The 16,153-nt window shown below is 36.1% G+C and overlaps 1 protein-coding gene across 13 annotated transcripts in view; it reads left to right on the top strand.

The window, feature by feature from the left end:
• Window positions 1-16,153, top strand: part of ATXN2 (ataxin 2) — a 110,540-nt gene that overhangs the window by 80,366 nt on the left and 14,021 nt on the right. For 8 of the 13 annotated variants that reach the window (XM_040250626.1, XM_040250634.1, XM_040250637.1 and 5 more), the window contains 4 exons: window positions 6,922-7,106; window positions 7,441-7,573; window positions 11,215-11,268; window positions 15,652-15,797. In XM_040250626.1, coding sequence (XP_040106560.1) covers window positions 6,922-7,106; window positions 7,441-7,573; window positions 11,215-11,268; window positions 15,652-15,797 — 518 coding nt within the window. The remainder of the gene's footprint in view (window positions 1-6,921; window positions 7,107-7,440; window positions 7,574-11,214; window positions 11,269-15,651; window positions 15,798-16,153) is intronic. The other 5 variants (XM_040250640.1, XM_040250633.1, XM_040250629.1 and 2 more) reach the window with 1 other exon arrangement.

Here is a 16,153-nt window from a genome sequence, read left to right as displayed (position 1 = left end):
ATGTGGGTTTAATCCCTGGGTCACAAAGATCCACTGGACAAGGAAATGGCAGTCTGCTCCAGTTTTCTTGCCTGGAAAATCCCTTGGACAGAGGAGGCTGAAGGGCTACAGTCCATGGGGTTACACAGAGTTGGGTACAGCTGAAGCAACTGAGCAAGCACGCACGCATAAGGACAGAGTCCACATTCATTCTTGCCTGTGTATATCCAGTTATCCTGGCACCATTGTCTGAAAAGTGTTTTTTCCTCATTAAATTGTCTGGGCATCTTTGTTGACATTTACTTTTCTTCCCTCGTATGCAAAGTGAAGTACACTATATGTACCGTACTGCACCCATGGGGGTTTTTGTTTGAAGACGTCGTATTGTATTTCCTAGAAATTACCATGTATTACTGTATCAAGATTTTCCTTAGACCTTTTTAAAAAAAAATTTTGTATATTTATTTGGCTGTATTGGGTCTTAGTTGCAGTGGGCAGCCTCTTTATTGCCCTGCAGCTTGTGGGATCTTAGTTTGCAGGCAAGGGATTGAACCCATGTCTCCTGCATTGCAAGGCAGATTCCTAACTGCTGGACCACCAGGGAAGTCCCTCCTTAACACTTTTTTTTTTGGCCGAGGCATATGGGATCTTAATTCCCAAACAGGGATATTCTGATTCATTTGGAAATTGCCTTATATACAGTATAAGGTATGGATCCAGTTTATCTTGTTCCAAATAGCTCTCCAAAATTTTTAACCAGTTTTGTTATTCTATAGTTTACATACAATAAAATGTCTTTAAGTGTACTTTTTGATGAAAACTACTCCAGTACCACCCACTCCAGGCAGCCACTGATCTACTTTCTCTTACTATATTAGATTTGACTTTTCTAGACATTTTTTAGTAAGTAGAATCGTGTGTTGTGTTTTTGTGTGTCTAGCTGATTTGAGAATATTTCATATTGTCATCTGCATCATTTTGTTCCTTTTTATTGCTGAATAGCATTCCATTTTTATGATTATACCATGATTGGTTTACCCATTACCAGTTCATGGGTATTTGGATTATTTTCCGTCTTTGGTTGTTCTCATAAAGCTTTTAAGAGCATTTGTGAACTAATGTTTGTGTGAACATTTGCTTTCATTTCTCTGGGTTAAATATCTAGAATTAGAGTTGTTTAGTTGTATGGTAAGTGCAATTTTAAATTAATAAGAAACTGATAAATTGTTTTCCAAAGTGGTTGTGTCATTTTATATTTCAGCTGATCAGCCATGAATGAGCATTATGGTTACTCTACATCCTTGCCAACTTTGGTATTGTTTGTTTTTTTAATTTTAGCCTGTCTAGTGGATCTGTTACCTCATTGTGATTTTAATGTGCATTTCTTTGATGATTACTGATTTTTTTTTTAAGAAATTTTATTAATTTATTTGGCTACCTTGGGTCTTAGTTGCAGCACATGGGATCTTCATTTACTCATGCAGGATCTTTCATTGTAGACTCCCTAGTCGGAGTGTACCAGCTCAGTGGTGGTTGTGTACGGGCTTAGTTGCTTCACGACATACGGGATCTTTGTTCCCTGACTGGAGATCAAACCTATGTCCCCTGCGTTGCATTACCTATACATTTGTAATCATTGCTTTAGCTGCATCCCTAAAACTTGATGTGTTATATTTTCATATTTCATTCAGAATATTTTCTGTCTTATGATTTCTTTATCCAAAGGGCTTTAAATCTTAGTAATGTGTTTGTAATCTCCAAATATTTGGTTATTTAGGATGTATTGCTATTTCTGTTTATTTTTTCATTCCATTAAGATCAGAAAACAGACTGCTACGGAATGCCATTTTCATCCTATATTAAGTATCCATGTATAGCTAAATCTGTATCTGGATTTTCTCTTCCATTCGGTTAAATTGTCTGTCTTTAGATAGACTACTTTCCCACCCATCCACTACCAATACTGATTTTTTTTCCTCAAGTGTTTTTGACTTTTCTTTCAGTTATTTTTCCATATGAACTTGATATTCGTTGACTACTAAAAAATCAGTTGACTTTTAAAAAACCTTTTTATTGAGAATTTCAAACATATACATATAAGCAGTTTGAATAGTACATCAGTGTAAAAGTACTCATCACTCAGCTTTTGTTTCATCTACAACACCTCTCCCCCGCCTCAGATTGTTTTGAAGCATATCCTTGATACACTATTTTATTTGTAAGTATTATAATTCTTAAAGAGTCTTGTAAAAACAAACATAAAACACTACAGTTCTCCAAAAGTATCCCAGTTTTTAGCACCCAGAAACTTGTTATCCTCTGCACATCTGCCTGCTGTAGTCTCATTTCCATATTAAAGTCCTTTTCTAATGCCAAAAAAAGCCAAAAAAACTACAATGCCATTATTATACCAGAAAGAGTTAACCAGGAGTTCCCTAATATCCTCAAATTTCTGTGGCTATTGTTAAAATACACATTTTTTACAGTTAATTTGTTCCAGTTAGGATTCAAGTGAGGTTTGTAAGTTGCATTTGTTTTTCATGTTTAAGCCATTTTTAAAGTTATTTTATGTTGTAAATTTTTATTACAAAAATTTAGACAAGTTTTGTTCATTTATACCCTTACACTGTTAGCCTAGGTACCATCGTCATTTCATTAATCAATACTTTTGTATGTATCTTTAAGAGTTGTGGACTATTTCTTTTTTTAAACCATAGTTAAGGTACCATTCAGTTCAGTTCAGTCGCTCAGTCATGTCCTACTCTTTGCGACCCCATGAATCGCAGCACGCCAGGCCTCCCTGTCCATCACCAACTCCCAGAGTTCACTCATACTCAACATCCATCGAGTCCATGATGCCATCCAGCCATCTCATCCTCGGTCTGTCCCCTTCTTCTCCTGCCCCCCCAGCATCAGAGTCTTTTCCAGTGAGTCAACTCTTCGCATGAGGTGGCCAAAGTACTGGAGCTTCAGCTTTAGCATCATTCCTTCCAAAGAAATCCCAGGGTTGATCTCCTTCAGAATGGACTGGTTGGATCTCCTTGCAGTCCAAGGGACTCTCAAGAGTCTTCTCCAACACCACAGTTCAAAACCATCAGTTCTTCGGCGCTCAGCCTTCTTCACAGTCCAACTCTCACATCCATACATGACCACAGGAAAAACCATAGCCTTGACTAGATGGACCTTAGTCGGCAAAGTAATGTCTCTGCTTTTGAATATACTATCTAGGTTGGTCATAACTTTTCTTCCAAGGAGTAAGCGTCTTTTAATTTCATGGCTGCAGTCACCATCTGCAGTGATTTTGGAGCCCCCCAAAATAAAGTCTGCCACTGTTTCCACTGTTTCCCCATCTATTTCCCATGAAGTGATGGGACCAGATGCCATGATCTTCGTTTTCTGAATGTTGAGCTTTAAGCCAACATTTTCACTCTCCTTTTTCACTTTCATCAAGAGGCTTTTTAGCTCTTCACTTTCTTCCGTAAGGGTGGTGTCATCTGCATATCTGAAGTTATTGATATTTCTCTCGGCAGTCTTGATTCCAGCTTGTGCTTACCAGCCCAGCGTTTCTCATGATATACTCTGCATATAAGTTAAATAAGCAGGGTGACAATATACAGCCTTGACGTACTCCTTTTCCTATTTGGAACCAATCTGTTGTTGCGTATCCATTTCTAACTGTTGCTTCCTGACCTGCATACAGATTTCTCAAGAGGCAGGTTAGGTGCTCTGGTATTCCCATCTCTTTCAGAATTTTCCACAGTTTATTGTGATCCACACAGTCAAAGGCTTTGGCATAGTCCTAAAATAAATTATAAATTATTTCTTGCCATCAAATATCTAAGCACATTTTTCTTACTGCCTTAAAATTTTTTCTTAATAGTTGGCTTGTTGAGCCACAATCCAAAATCCACACTTTTCATTTGATTGCTGCTGCTAAGCTGCTAAGTCACTTCAGTCGTGTCCGACTCTGTGTGACCCCAGAGATGGCAGCCCACCAGGCTCCCCCTTCCCTTGGATTCTCCAGGCAAGAACACTGGAGTGGGTTACCATTTCCTTCTCCAATGCATGAAAGTGAAAAGTGAAAGGGAAGTCGCTCAGTCGTGTCCGACTCCTAGCGACCCCATGGACTGCAGCCTACCAGGCTCCCCCGTCCATGGGATTTTCCAGGCAAGACTGGAGTGGGGTGCCACTGCCTTCTCCGTCATTTGATTGCTATCTCTCTCTTAATATTAACTCTTTTTATTTATAGTTTGCCCCTCAGGTTTTCCCCTTTACATCTTATTTAATTCCAATTTGTTTGGCCTGCATTCTTTTCCACCATCTGAACTTCATAGATTGGATCCCTGTGGTATTGGTTAAAGTGATCCTCTGTCTCCTGTAGGTCTCTGATAGTATATAAATAAGAAAGACTTGTTAAGTTTAGGTTGTATTTTTTTAAATTTAACATGGAATGTTTCATAGATAGTGTTTGTAGTTTTATTAGAAGTCAGTGTCTGATCTCCTTTTTTTTCTTTCTTGGATAGTAGGAGTAACTTGGCTGCCTTATATATCTAGGATAACATTTCATACCAGCTCTTCTCTGTTTCTTTTAGCAGCACTGGCAGTGACTGTCTAGCGCTAGATTCATTATTTCACTAAGGATTGCAAAATGATGACATTCTCATTCTGTCATCTCTCTGTCAGTTGTTAACTAGACTATTTCTATAAAGAAAAATTTTTACCTTGTTAAGCTATTTGGTTACCATGAAGTACAGCTTGTAAAAGAAAGGTTACTAAACTACCCATATTTCAAAGCAATTCTCAAAATAATGAGTTGGTTTCCTATTATCTCCGTGACCGATGAGGGTCTGTTGTTCTGTTAGTATGAACTTCTGGATGTTAACATTAAGTTTGCCAGTTGGCATTTTCATTAGAACCACATTAAATTTATAAATATATTCTTTAGACATTAACTTAGGGGAGGATTGTTATCTTGTCTTCTTATCCACAAACAAATTATGCCTTTCTGCTTGTTTAAATCTGTTTCTCTGTCTTCAGTAGTGTTTTTTTCAGTTTTTGCCTCAGGTAGTTTCTTTTTTTTTTATTGTTAATGTAAACTGGGTTCATCTTTCCATTGTATCTTCTAAGTAGTTACTCATGAAGTAAATTTATGAAGTGTGGTATATGAAGGCTCTTGGCTGTCTTTATGTTAACTTTATATCCTGCTACTTTACTCCGTCAAATAACATGGAAAATTAAGGACTTGCTTCTGAAACACAGCCATAGATCATATAGGGCATATCTTTCCTTCATGATAGTAGTATCTTTTTGCACAAAACGACCTCTTTGTCTTCTTGGTGCATGATGCAGTTCTCATTTTTGCATCCTGTGAGAAAAATTGGGTTTTGTTTGAAAATATGCTGAAGTCAGGAACATTTGGGGAGATATTCTTGGTGGGGTTGGGGGGTGGTTAAATAGGGTGGGATCTGAGTATTATAGAATGTTGATTGGCGTCCTTGGCCTCTACCTATTAGATACTGGTAGCGTCCTCTCCTTCCTTAACTGTGAGAACCGAAAATGTCTCCAGACATTGCCAAATGCCCCTTGGAAGGCAAAATTATTCCCAGTTGAAAACCACTGACAAAAGGAAATGGCTAAAGTATGGCTGATCTAAACTGTGGTTTAAGATGAAGGTAGATTCAAACTGTAGGGAGTGGGACACGACCATAAAACCAGGTCTGTCTCTGTATAGATTTAAGATTGTATTCATTGTTTTTATAGTTAGAATTTTTCTTTTAGAAATCCATAAAGTTGACTAGCTTTTGGAAAAAAAAAAAGTGAGAATTATAAATATAAAAAGAAATACACAAACTTTCATTGGATATTTGAGTTTGGGATGGTTTTTCTTTCTTAAAGGATATGCTTTTTCAATATGAGGGAACCTCAAGATTGAATTCAGAAAAATATTAGCTAGTTTCCTCTGTTTTCAGGCTTGCTTTTCTAACCAGATAATAAGTGTATATAACCAGCTTTCCTACATACCAGCAACAGTCAAATGTTTAGCAAAAATTTCAGGTGTTTTTAAAAAAATTTATCTCTACCTTAGCAATTTGTTCTGATGATTTTGTGAACATAATGAAATTACACATTCTTTGTGTCCTGTGGAATTGGTGGTTTACAGCTTTTTCCCTTGAGTGATTTAGTTAACATAGCACCATAAACCCATCACAGGCAACAGTCAGTGCTATAATAAACATGTGAGAAAAAGGTACACAGAGCATGTAGCTAGCTGTTTTGTAGGGAACTGGGAAAGACATTACAGAGATGGCAGTTGACCTAAACTGTTAATGAGAGCTTTGATGGGGCAAGAGCTCTTATTATAAGAGCTTTATAGGCAAGAGCTCTTACTTAGAAACCTGCAACATGATAGCGTGTGAATACTATAGGAATGAGCAAGAATTTAGTGGTGGAAAACTTTTAAAGATGGAGTTAAGATTAGTGTTGGGTCTCTTTTCACTTATTTTGTTATATTTTTGTTTTTCTTTGAGTAAAATCCAATGCCCTTCTCTAGCCATGGCATAATTTAGTGTATCAAACAGGGATGATCTGAGAAGTAATGTGGGAAATGTTTCATCGTGCGGTAAGAGTCCGGTAGTTATAGGGACTTGATCAACTCTGGGGGTCATAGCAGAGTGTCTCTCTGAGAATGTGGCTTTCAAGCTGACCCCTCGAGGACAAGTAAAAATTTTCCAACCTGGCAGTAGGGAATTGGGGATTGAGGCTGAGGAATAGCATAGATGATAGGAAAACAGCCCATAGTGACAGAAGAGGGGTGGGTGTGGAATAGCATGGCATTTGAGAGACAGGCAGAAGTGTCAAATCGTGCAGAGCCTTATGGACCAGTTCATGTATTTTATGCTAAGGAGATGCTGTTTTCTAATATTACATCGTTTTTTCCTGCAGTACCAAATATGCCCCAACAACGGCAAGACCAACACCATCAAAGTACCATGATGCACCCAGCCTCAGCAGCAGGTCCACCAATTGTGGCCACCCCACCAGCTTATTCCACACAATATGTCGCCTACAGTCCTCAGCAGTTTCCAAATCAGCCTCTTGTTCAGCATGTGCCACATTATCAGTCTCAAGTAAGCCTGATATGACCTAATAACTCTTAACTGTTGTTCCATTTAAGTAAGTTTCAGTGTGATAAAAGGGTTTTCCTTACATTTTGTGTTATGTGCTATGGTGGGGGTAGACAGCTAAGGATTTGGGGGCCCCTTTTAACAGAAAGGTGCTGATCAGTATAGGTGTTTCAAAGAAAATAACCAAAAACAAACTGATTTAGAATTTTCTAAATTCTGTATTTAGAATTTAGAAGTTCGGGAAACCTGCAAACCATGAAGTTAAGACATAACTAAAATCTACTTGATTATATCCGCTAACTTTAATGTTTTTTCTTAATTTTTTATTTGAACACAGCATCCTCATGTCTATAGTCCTGTAATACAGGGTAATGCTAGAATGATGGCACCACCAACACATGCCCAGCCTGGTTTAGTGTCCTCTTCAGCAACTCAGTACGGGGCTCATGAGCAGACACATGCGATGTATGGTAGGAAACACTTTTTGTTTTTTCTCAGTGTGTGTCTTAATGTGTTTTAAACTTCTGTTTAAGAATAACTCTGCCTTTTATGACATTGAGGGTCAAGAATCTTAAAAAAAGAAGAATCTGTTTCTCTCTAACCTAGTCTGTAAGTCTTGGCAAATCATTTCTGCTTCTGTTCTTGAAATTTCTCTTTAACTAAAAATGTAATAATGTGTGTAACAGAAAGCATCTTTTGTAGAGAAAGGTATCTTCCTTCTCTTCCTCATCAGTAACATCATTTGGTATACTCTTCCTAAGGCATGCAGGAAGGATTTTCCGTAATGAAAGCACTCTCTAGCAAGAAAACATTCTCCCTCACTCTTTACTCTGGGGGCCACTGACATTGCATATTTTTGATTGCTATTTGTTATAATACTACTGTGTTTCTTCATTATGCTGTATTTTAAGTGGTCAAAATTGTGTAATACTAGATCTGCTTTAGACAGAGTCATACTGTAAGTGTAATCAGTATGCAATGATAAAAGTATTCTATATAAAATTAAACCATATATATAAGACTACGAAGCTAAAATTGCCGTTTTGTGGCCAGAGAACTTTGTACAAGTTAACTTTGCAGCTGTCTAAAGTACTAAAATAATACCATTTTCAATGTTGAGAATTTAAAATAAAATTCCCACCTTATATTTTGTAGTATAGAATTAATGAGTTGTCTCATATTTTTCAAAATGCACCTTTAATTATTAATAGTACCAGTTTTATTGAGATCTGAATTTTGTTTTGAACTTTTCTGAGAACTCCTTTACTGTCATTTAAGTTTTCCCACTGGGATTTCAGTTTGTTTTGGAGTGGGAAAAGAGAAATTTAAATTTATTTGCACAGTTGAAAAGACAACCCCTATGAGAATGAAGTTAATATTACATGCAGTTGCATGGACCTTTTCTTTTTAAAACCTCTTTAAAAAATAAAATAAAATAAAATAAATAAAACCTCTTTAAACTTTCTGAATGACTAAGAATGTAAAGACTTTCAGTTTTTTTAACTTTAGATTACAGTTTATAACATTTTGTAGTTTAATAGGAATAGGACTCAGGCAGCAACAACCATTCTTCTTGTCACCCGGAACTCACTTCTAATGTTTACTTTTTCGAGGCATGCTCCTTTCCCACTGGTTCACTAATCATAGAAATTTTACGTGACTTTTTTTTTAATATAAAATACTTGCCGGATCTTACTTTTCCACACTTAAAATCTTTTATTGTTGATTATACTCATTTAAATTTAAATGATGTGCTTGCAACATTTTGAAAACCTTTCAAGAAACCCATCCATAATTTAATTGAAAGGTTGACAGACTAATTTGGTTTATGATTTTAGTTATGATCTTCTGTCATTGGGTTGTCTTAACCAGAACTAATTATGTGTGAAAAGCCATCACTGATTTATCATACTAAGTTTTACACAGTTTAGATATATTTCAACAATTTTCCAGTTTGCTAAAGTCTTAGGTGAAAAGTTCATAATGATTGTTTATACATACATTCCTGAATATATCATGATATAACAAGTGGAAAAAAACATTCCTTTCTTCCCATTTTCTGGCATACTCCCTTTGGAATAAGATCTGAAACTTTTGAGCTAAAATTTCCATTGCTTTTAGAGAATAGCTGTTTGTGTGCCCATGCCTTTTGAGATACTGTAGTAATACTATTGAGCAGAATCTTCCTCTTCAGTGTATTCACTCACGACCAGCATCTGGCTTTGTCTTTTGAATGGATATTCATTGGCTTGAAACAGCCAGTATAGTACAATAAATACTGTATTTGAGGCACTAATGGTTTTATAACTACTTTCCAAAATATTTCCATTTGAAAAGCAATTGGTCTCAGACCGTGAAGTCCATTCAGGTGTGGGTAAACAGAAAAATACTGCAAAGAAACAAAATACTAGACCTAATGTCCAGTGAAACTTAGAACGAACTAGTCATCAAAGCTGCTTCTTTGATGCCAGGAGAAAGTTGGCTCAACCATATCTGAATAACTCTCCTATGATTCACACAGATTGAGTTTTATTGATGTCTGTTGATGAGAGTAGGCTAGGGGCAAAGCGGCACATAGATTCGGTATGATTATTTTTGGTTCTCTTTTGGACACTTCATAGGCTGAAGACACCAGGAAATGAATTATTTTGTTATTTACTGCAATAAACCATAATTTAATCTGCTGTAGCAAGTTTATTAATTCGTCCGTGATTTATTTTAGATCTTACAGATTTTTAAGACTTTAAACTTTTACAAATTTTTGTACATTTTCTTTTGTCTGTAAAGAATACAGATTTTTAAGTACATTGTTTTAAACTGTAAGATAAAATTTGCATAGAAATGCTAATTTTATACTCATTTCTCTTAAACAGTTTATATTTTATATTCCAAAAGGAACTAGATATTTTTAGTATGGATTATTTTTTAAGCTACATCCTATCTAGATTTTTTTTTTTAATGCAAACAAAAAATATGCACCGAGATGTTAATGACAGTTGTTATATTACCTTTTTATCGTTTATTAATCATTATGGTTATAGCAAAAGCCTTTGAGAATAGAAATGACTGCAAAATGAAAGGCTGGTTATTGTTTTAAAATTTTAGGGGATATTTACTATAAGTATGCCAACAAATCCTTGAACATTTATTTAAGGTACTAGGAGAAATGTATTCTAAGTTTGTTGACCTTGTATTCTTTCTAGCTATCTTAGGAGAGACTTTGATCACAAACTTCATCTCTTTGACCTTAATTTCACTTTCATCATTGCGTCTGCCCTCTTCCTCCAAATAAGTTACTTTTTGTTTCCTTAACATCTAGTCTTAAAATTCATCTGATTTTGTTTCATTCATCTTGTTTTGTTTTCCCTTTTAGAAATAGTAATAATGAAACTTTCTCTGCTAACTAAAGCCATCAGGAAGAGTTAAATCCAAAATCTTTTTCTTTGGGTTTATTTTTGGTAGTTTAATGCAGATAAATTCGAAAGTACAGTAGGCGAAAATACGTAAAGTACACCTGTTAATCTTCTTCCTTACAACCTCCTGTTAACGTTTTGGTGCGTATGTTTCCAAGTGTACTTATGCACCCACACACACCCCTTTATGTAGACAGTTTAATAAGAAATGATATCATACTTTTGTTTAATATTAATATTACTATGTTTCTCAATTTTTGGATCCATTACCAGATGCCTAGTAAACACCTTACAGAACAAGATGTAAGGTGACATTTCTGTTAGTAATGATTTGCAAAATTGGACTAGTCTTTTGAATGAAACTTGGTAAATATTGTTTTATATTGGTATATTTTTTATATTAGAGTTGTTCAATGGAATGCAATGTTGGTCTTTTTATTAGATAATTACTTTATTCCTTTCATTTAAGCAAATGAGCAAGTGGAACTCGACAGCCCAATACAGAAGAAAAGTGTCTTTCGCTTCAGCTCTATCTTACTTAATTTTGTAGTAATGTTTAAAGTGCTTGTCATCTCTTATAAGAAAAATGAATTATGCATGAATACAAAAAGAAATTACTAAATATGTCAACCTTTCCAGAAAATTAGGAAAATGCACACCTTAAAAGGCTAATTAACCTTTCTATTTCCTAAATTCAGCATGTCCCAAATTACCATACAACAAGGAGACAAGCCCTTCTTTCTACTTTGCCAGTGAGTTGGGTTTTTTATACTAATTTTAATTTGAACAGTAAAACACTTTTTAAAGAATACATGTTAAGGGAGTAGACTTGTTGAGCAATCTTTTCCTTGTGCCAGACAAAATCATTAAAAATAGATATATTTGAAAATAATTCAGAGTTTTTAAAAAGGAAGTAAACCCAGCTTAAGAAAGCTGGAGTTAATTTAAAAATTGACTTGTTTCAGAAATAAATTTTTGCATACCAAGCAAATATGTGACTGTTTTGGACTGCTTAATACATTCCTTGTTCAGAGAAAATTTTCCTGAACAGCCTTTTCTCATAGCAAAGCAAAACAAGCCACAAGTGTAAAATATACAATTTTTAAAAAATATATATCCTGGTAAGAAAAAACTTATTCTTACAAGGATTTTTATTTGAGTAGGGTTGAAATACTAGGGGAGAAGCGTTCCTGTATTTTCAATCTTTGCATGACTACAGGTTTAAAATATTCAGGTAGCAGACACCTCACGGATGTCTTGAGCTTAAGCAGGAAAACATGACCTAGCAGCCACCAGAGATTACGTTGGGTAACACCAGCCTCTCTCAGCAGTGGAAAGGTAGATGATTGCTCTTAAATGGAGAAAGTCTGAGCAGGGATTTTCTTTGGAAATGAACTTGGAAGGTTTGTTTTCTCTATTTGTAGGGAAATCTTAAGGCTTATTCATGGACTTTTGGTATTTGGATGGGGAAGTCACTAACTTGCAGAACCGGATGATAGCATAGTATGTGGTCACTTTATGTGAAATACTGTTTTCTCAAGACTATTAAGGATTAAAATGTTATCATAGAGACTAAATTTTAAATTATTTTGGAATAACTGAATGTCTGAATATACTAGGTGGCAAATTTTAAAAAGCATTGAGAAAACATTTTGACATTAATTGTGCCTTGGTATCCAAAAATAAGTGTGTACATATTATTTATTTGGTGCTAGGAAATGTTAACAAATTTAATCCTTTAATAGATGCTCTTTAAAAAGGAGTCTTGCTGTGTATATAACTATTGAAGAGGAATTCTGTATGTGGTATAGTATATAAAAGACAGTGTCAGTAATTCTATTAATGTACTCAGTTTGAGGTCTCAAATGTAGTTATCCTCACCATCTTACTGTCTCTGTTAGTAGATTTCGAGTCAGTTTCCTGGTAAGTAGCTAAAAGCTTAATCATCACACCTAAGCATTAACTGCCTTAGCACAAGTTTCCCTAAAAGAGAATATCAGTATTTTTTAAAAGAAACTAATAGCGGGGCTGCAGTTTGTAATTTAATTTGCTGCTTTATACCCCACCTCCTTCTAAATAAGCTTTTTGCCCTGTTTTTTTGGTCTAGTTGCCTTTTATTCCCCTTTTAAAAAGTTTTCAACTTTCCTTCACTTCTTTGCTTCTGAGTTTACCATCAAAACTAAAAGTTGGGAGATTTTGTTTCATTTTTGAAGTTTTGCCGTGCTGGTGATCTCTCATGACTTGTGCATCCAAGGCCAAAAATGAGAAAACCTAGTTAGAAATTAAATGCATAGCTCTGTGGACTCAGTTGGCTTCGGTAGGATCAGTTATGGCTTAGAAAACTTTTTGGACTATGGTTGTCTGGTGGAGAGCTAAATCAGAGTTTTTAAGAAAAACTTTATTTTTAACCTCTCTGGAATCTTTAGCTAATGAGTATGTATAATAATAACAGTTAAATGATAGATTTAGTTTAAGAAAGCCCAGAATTTTCTGCCTTTCACTCTCCACTTTTCCCTTTCCCTAATTCTCTTATTTTCCTCATTTACTCTAACTTGGTTCCTTTCTCTCTCTCTCTCTCTCCGCCCCCCCACCCCAACCCCAACCCCTCCTCCTCTTTTAAAAATTTCCCTTCTACCCTAGCTGTGTTTGTTACTTTCTTAAGTGAGCTTTCAAGGAACCAAAGTATATTTTTGTTCTTACTATTAAACTCTATTTTCTACATTTTCCCCAATTAGCTACTCAGTTTTCATATTTGAAGGAGAAAAGAATTCCTGGATAAGGTACTTGCTTAGCAAGCATCTTTTCAAAAAGATGATAAACAGAGGAAGATATTTCTAATCAGACATGCTTACATTTTATTTCCAGCCTATGATGTCTGTTTAAATCTGCTTATTCTTATAATGCATTGTAGTTTATTGATGTTTAGATAGGGAGAAGATGGGGTTTTTTAAGCATGCAGCTCGGACTACTTGAAGTATTTGTGCTGTGAATGTAAATGAGATATAGATAGCCTTTCAGTATTGGCAAATAAATCCAGAGGTGCCTGTTAAAAATGCATGATAAAAAATACTTCTGTCTTTATTTTTCTCAAAGTAATTTCAAGGTTTTAACATTTTCTAATTGGTGGATAATTAATTATGAGACTTCATGGGCATAATTATTCTTTGTAATGGCCATTCTTTTTTTTTTTTTTTTTTTTAATGTGTGAAAATCAAATAGCACCCAGCTAGAGTTGGTTGATGTTACTTTTTATTTTCTTATTACTTTGCTTACAGGGTAATTAGAAAGGAAAGTTAAATTTTCAGTACAAAAATTTCTTGAATAAATCTGTTTAAATAAGTAGAAACTCTATGCGATTCTGTAGTCTATCTCTATGAAACTTTATAAATAAGAATTTGGATTCAGGAATTGCTTTCCAGTTTAAGATTTACAAGAGCAGAGGTTCAAAATTTATGTCAAGTCTTTTAGACAAGTGCCTAGACAATTTGTGGGGATCTGCAAGTTAATTTAAATGATGATGAATGCCTTTTAATAAGCCAATGAAGTAGGAAAAAAGACAGTATTATCATGGGATTGTGAAACCCAAGAAAGCTGTTAGTACATTATTTTTTTCCACCTCCCAGGTAACAGTCACTGACTTGTTAAAAAAAAACACCCAGAGAATATGTTGCTAGTTTTTCTGTTAATATGTTCCAATGTATGTTGACTGTTATAGTTAGGGGATTTTCCCAGTGTATAAACAGAAGTGCTTTGTTGAATCTAATCTAGATGTTAATTTAGTATATACTCCACCAGCTGTTAGCTGTGGATGCACAGGTGATCCTAGCGCTGGCTCTTTGCCTCTCCTTCTCTCTTTAAAGGGTACCTATGCAGTTGGTAGCCCCTGGCCCTACAATGTCAAGTGTTACAGAATTGTTTCATGTGCCTAACCTTCTGCATAACATTTATGTGGGATTCACCCAGAGCCATCTCTGCTGGTGACTCTCAGCAGCTGGCCTGCTAGACTACTGCAGCCAGGGTGCCTGATCCCAAGGGTGCTTGCTTCTCCCTATCAGTCCCCTGCGTGTAACATCATATGAAGAACGTGAGGAAGTATTTTGAAATTGTTTCTGTGTATGGGCATAGCTTCTCCGGGATTTCAGGATTGATTTGAGAGAAGGCTGGAAGTCACACATTGACTTCTAAGAGGTATGTCTCGGGAAGACTGTCCTCAACTCATAGCCACATCATGGTTAGATTTGTATCAGGGTGCTATATTAATAGTCACTGGAAGCAGTGAACCCGTCTTGTGCTTTTGATTCTCAGATTGCTGTATTGGGATGACATGAACAAATATCTGATCTCCCTGTTTTGTGTCAACGTATGGTCAGTGCTGACAGTTATAAAGAATTGGCTTTGCATTCTTACCTTTAATGAACACATTTTTACTTAAACTAAACCATCATATTTCCTTTGAAGTTACCCTAACTAGTAAAAATTTTTTCTAAAGGCTGTGATGCTTAGAAGGGAGTTTGGTTTTCCTAAATACATAGTTTAGGTAATCCTAAACTATAAAACAAAGATGAGAGATCTTGAGCGGGGAGGCCCAGGGAACAAAATGAGGAGCAAAGTGGCTTCTGTAATCAGCTGAGAGACATTGTGGTCATTTGGCCCTGAAGATAGAGCCCTGACCTTGCCACACACCTTATCCAGCCCCTTACTGCAGCCTTGATACCATCTGGGCCCATAGGACACTGCGCCAGCTCCAGGGCAGTAGCATGGTGAGGTTAGCCAGATGATGGCCTTGAGCTACAGTGTGTGTGTGTGTGTGTGTATGAGATAGAGAGAGATTGAATTATTTCTGTCTGTGCTTTTAAGTTGCTTTTTCAGGAAAACCTAGTGACTGTTATAAAAGTAAATTTAAACTGATTAGATTTTGATACAGTATGTTATTTGAATAAAATGCTAGTCTGATTGGTAAGCAGTAACTTGACTTTTTTTTTTTTTTTTTTTCCAAGAAGTGGATGGATTAAATGGAGTCAAATATAGAGATGGGTTAGGCATTGAGCATCAAGAAAGCTGTTGATGAGGCATAGAAGAGCAATGAAGACCACCACACACGTCAATTATACACACTCCTTTTTATTTCACTTTAGTTTCCACTGGCTCCCTTGCTCAGCAGTATGCGCACCCTAATGCTACCCTGCACCCACATACTCCACATCCTCAGCCTTCAGCTACGCCCACCGGACAGCAGCAAAGCCAACATGGTGGGAGCCATCCCGCACCCAGTCCTGTTCAGGTAAGACGCTCGGGGGCCTCCACCAGAATTGCTGCATCCTTCTGCTTACTGAGTGTTTTTCCCAGTGCCAGGCGAGATGCTAGGCACCACGTGACCAAAACACCTAGCAGCCCTGCCTCACCTAGGAGCCAGCGTATAGCTCTGCAGGCTGTGCCCCCAGGTTTAATCACTTTAAGGTACATACTGAGAATAAGGTGGTTGGGTAAGTTTTGAAAACTTTACCAATATAGAAAAATCTAACATAAAGTAAGGAATTTGCTTGGAACTTTTTAAAACTCTCATTTCTAATGTTTATGTGATACGATTTTGTTTGTTTGTTTTCCTGTTAGTTTCTTTAGTCGTGCTTTTTAAGAAGG

Source organism: Oryx dammah, unplaced genomic scaffold (genome assembly GCF_014754425.2).
Source record: "Oryx dammah isolate SB20612 unplaced genomic scaffold, SCBI_Odam_1.1 HiC_scaffold_12, whole genome shotgun sequence".
NCBI classification, from domain to species: domain Eukaryota; kingdom Metazoa; phylum Chordata; class Mammalia; order Artiodactyla; family Bovidae; genus Oryx; species Oryx dammah.
The sequence above is the reverse complement of the archived record's forward strand: the minus strand, read 5'-3'. Positions and strand labels throughout refer to the sequence as shown.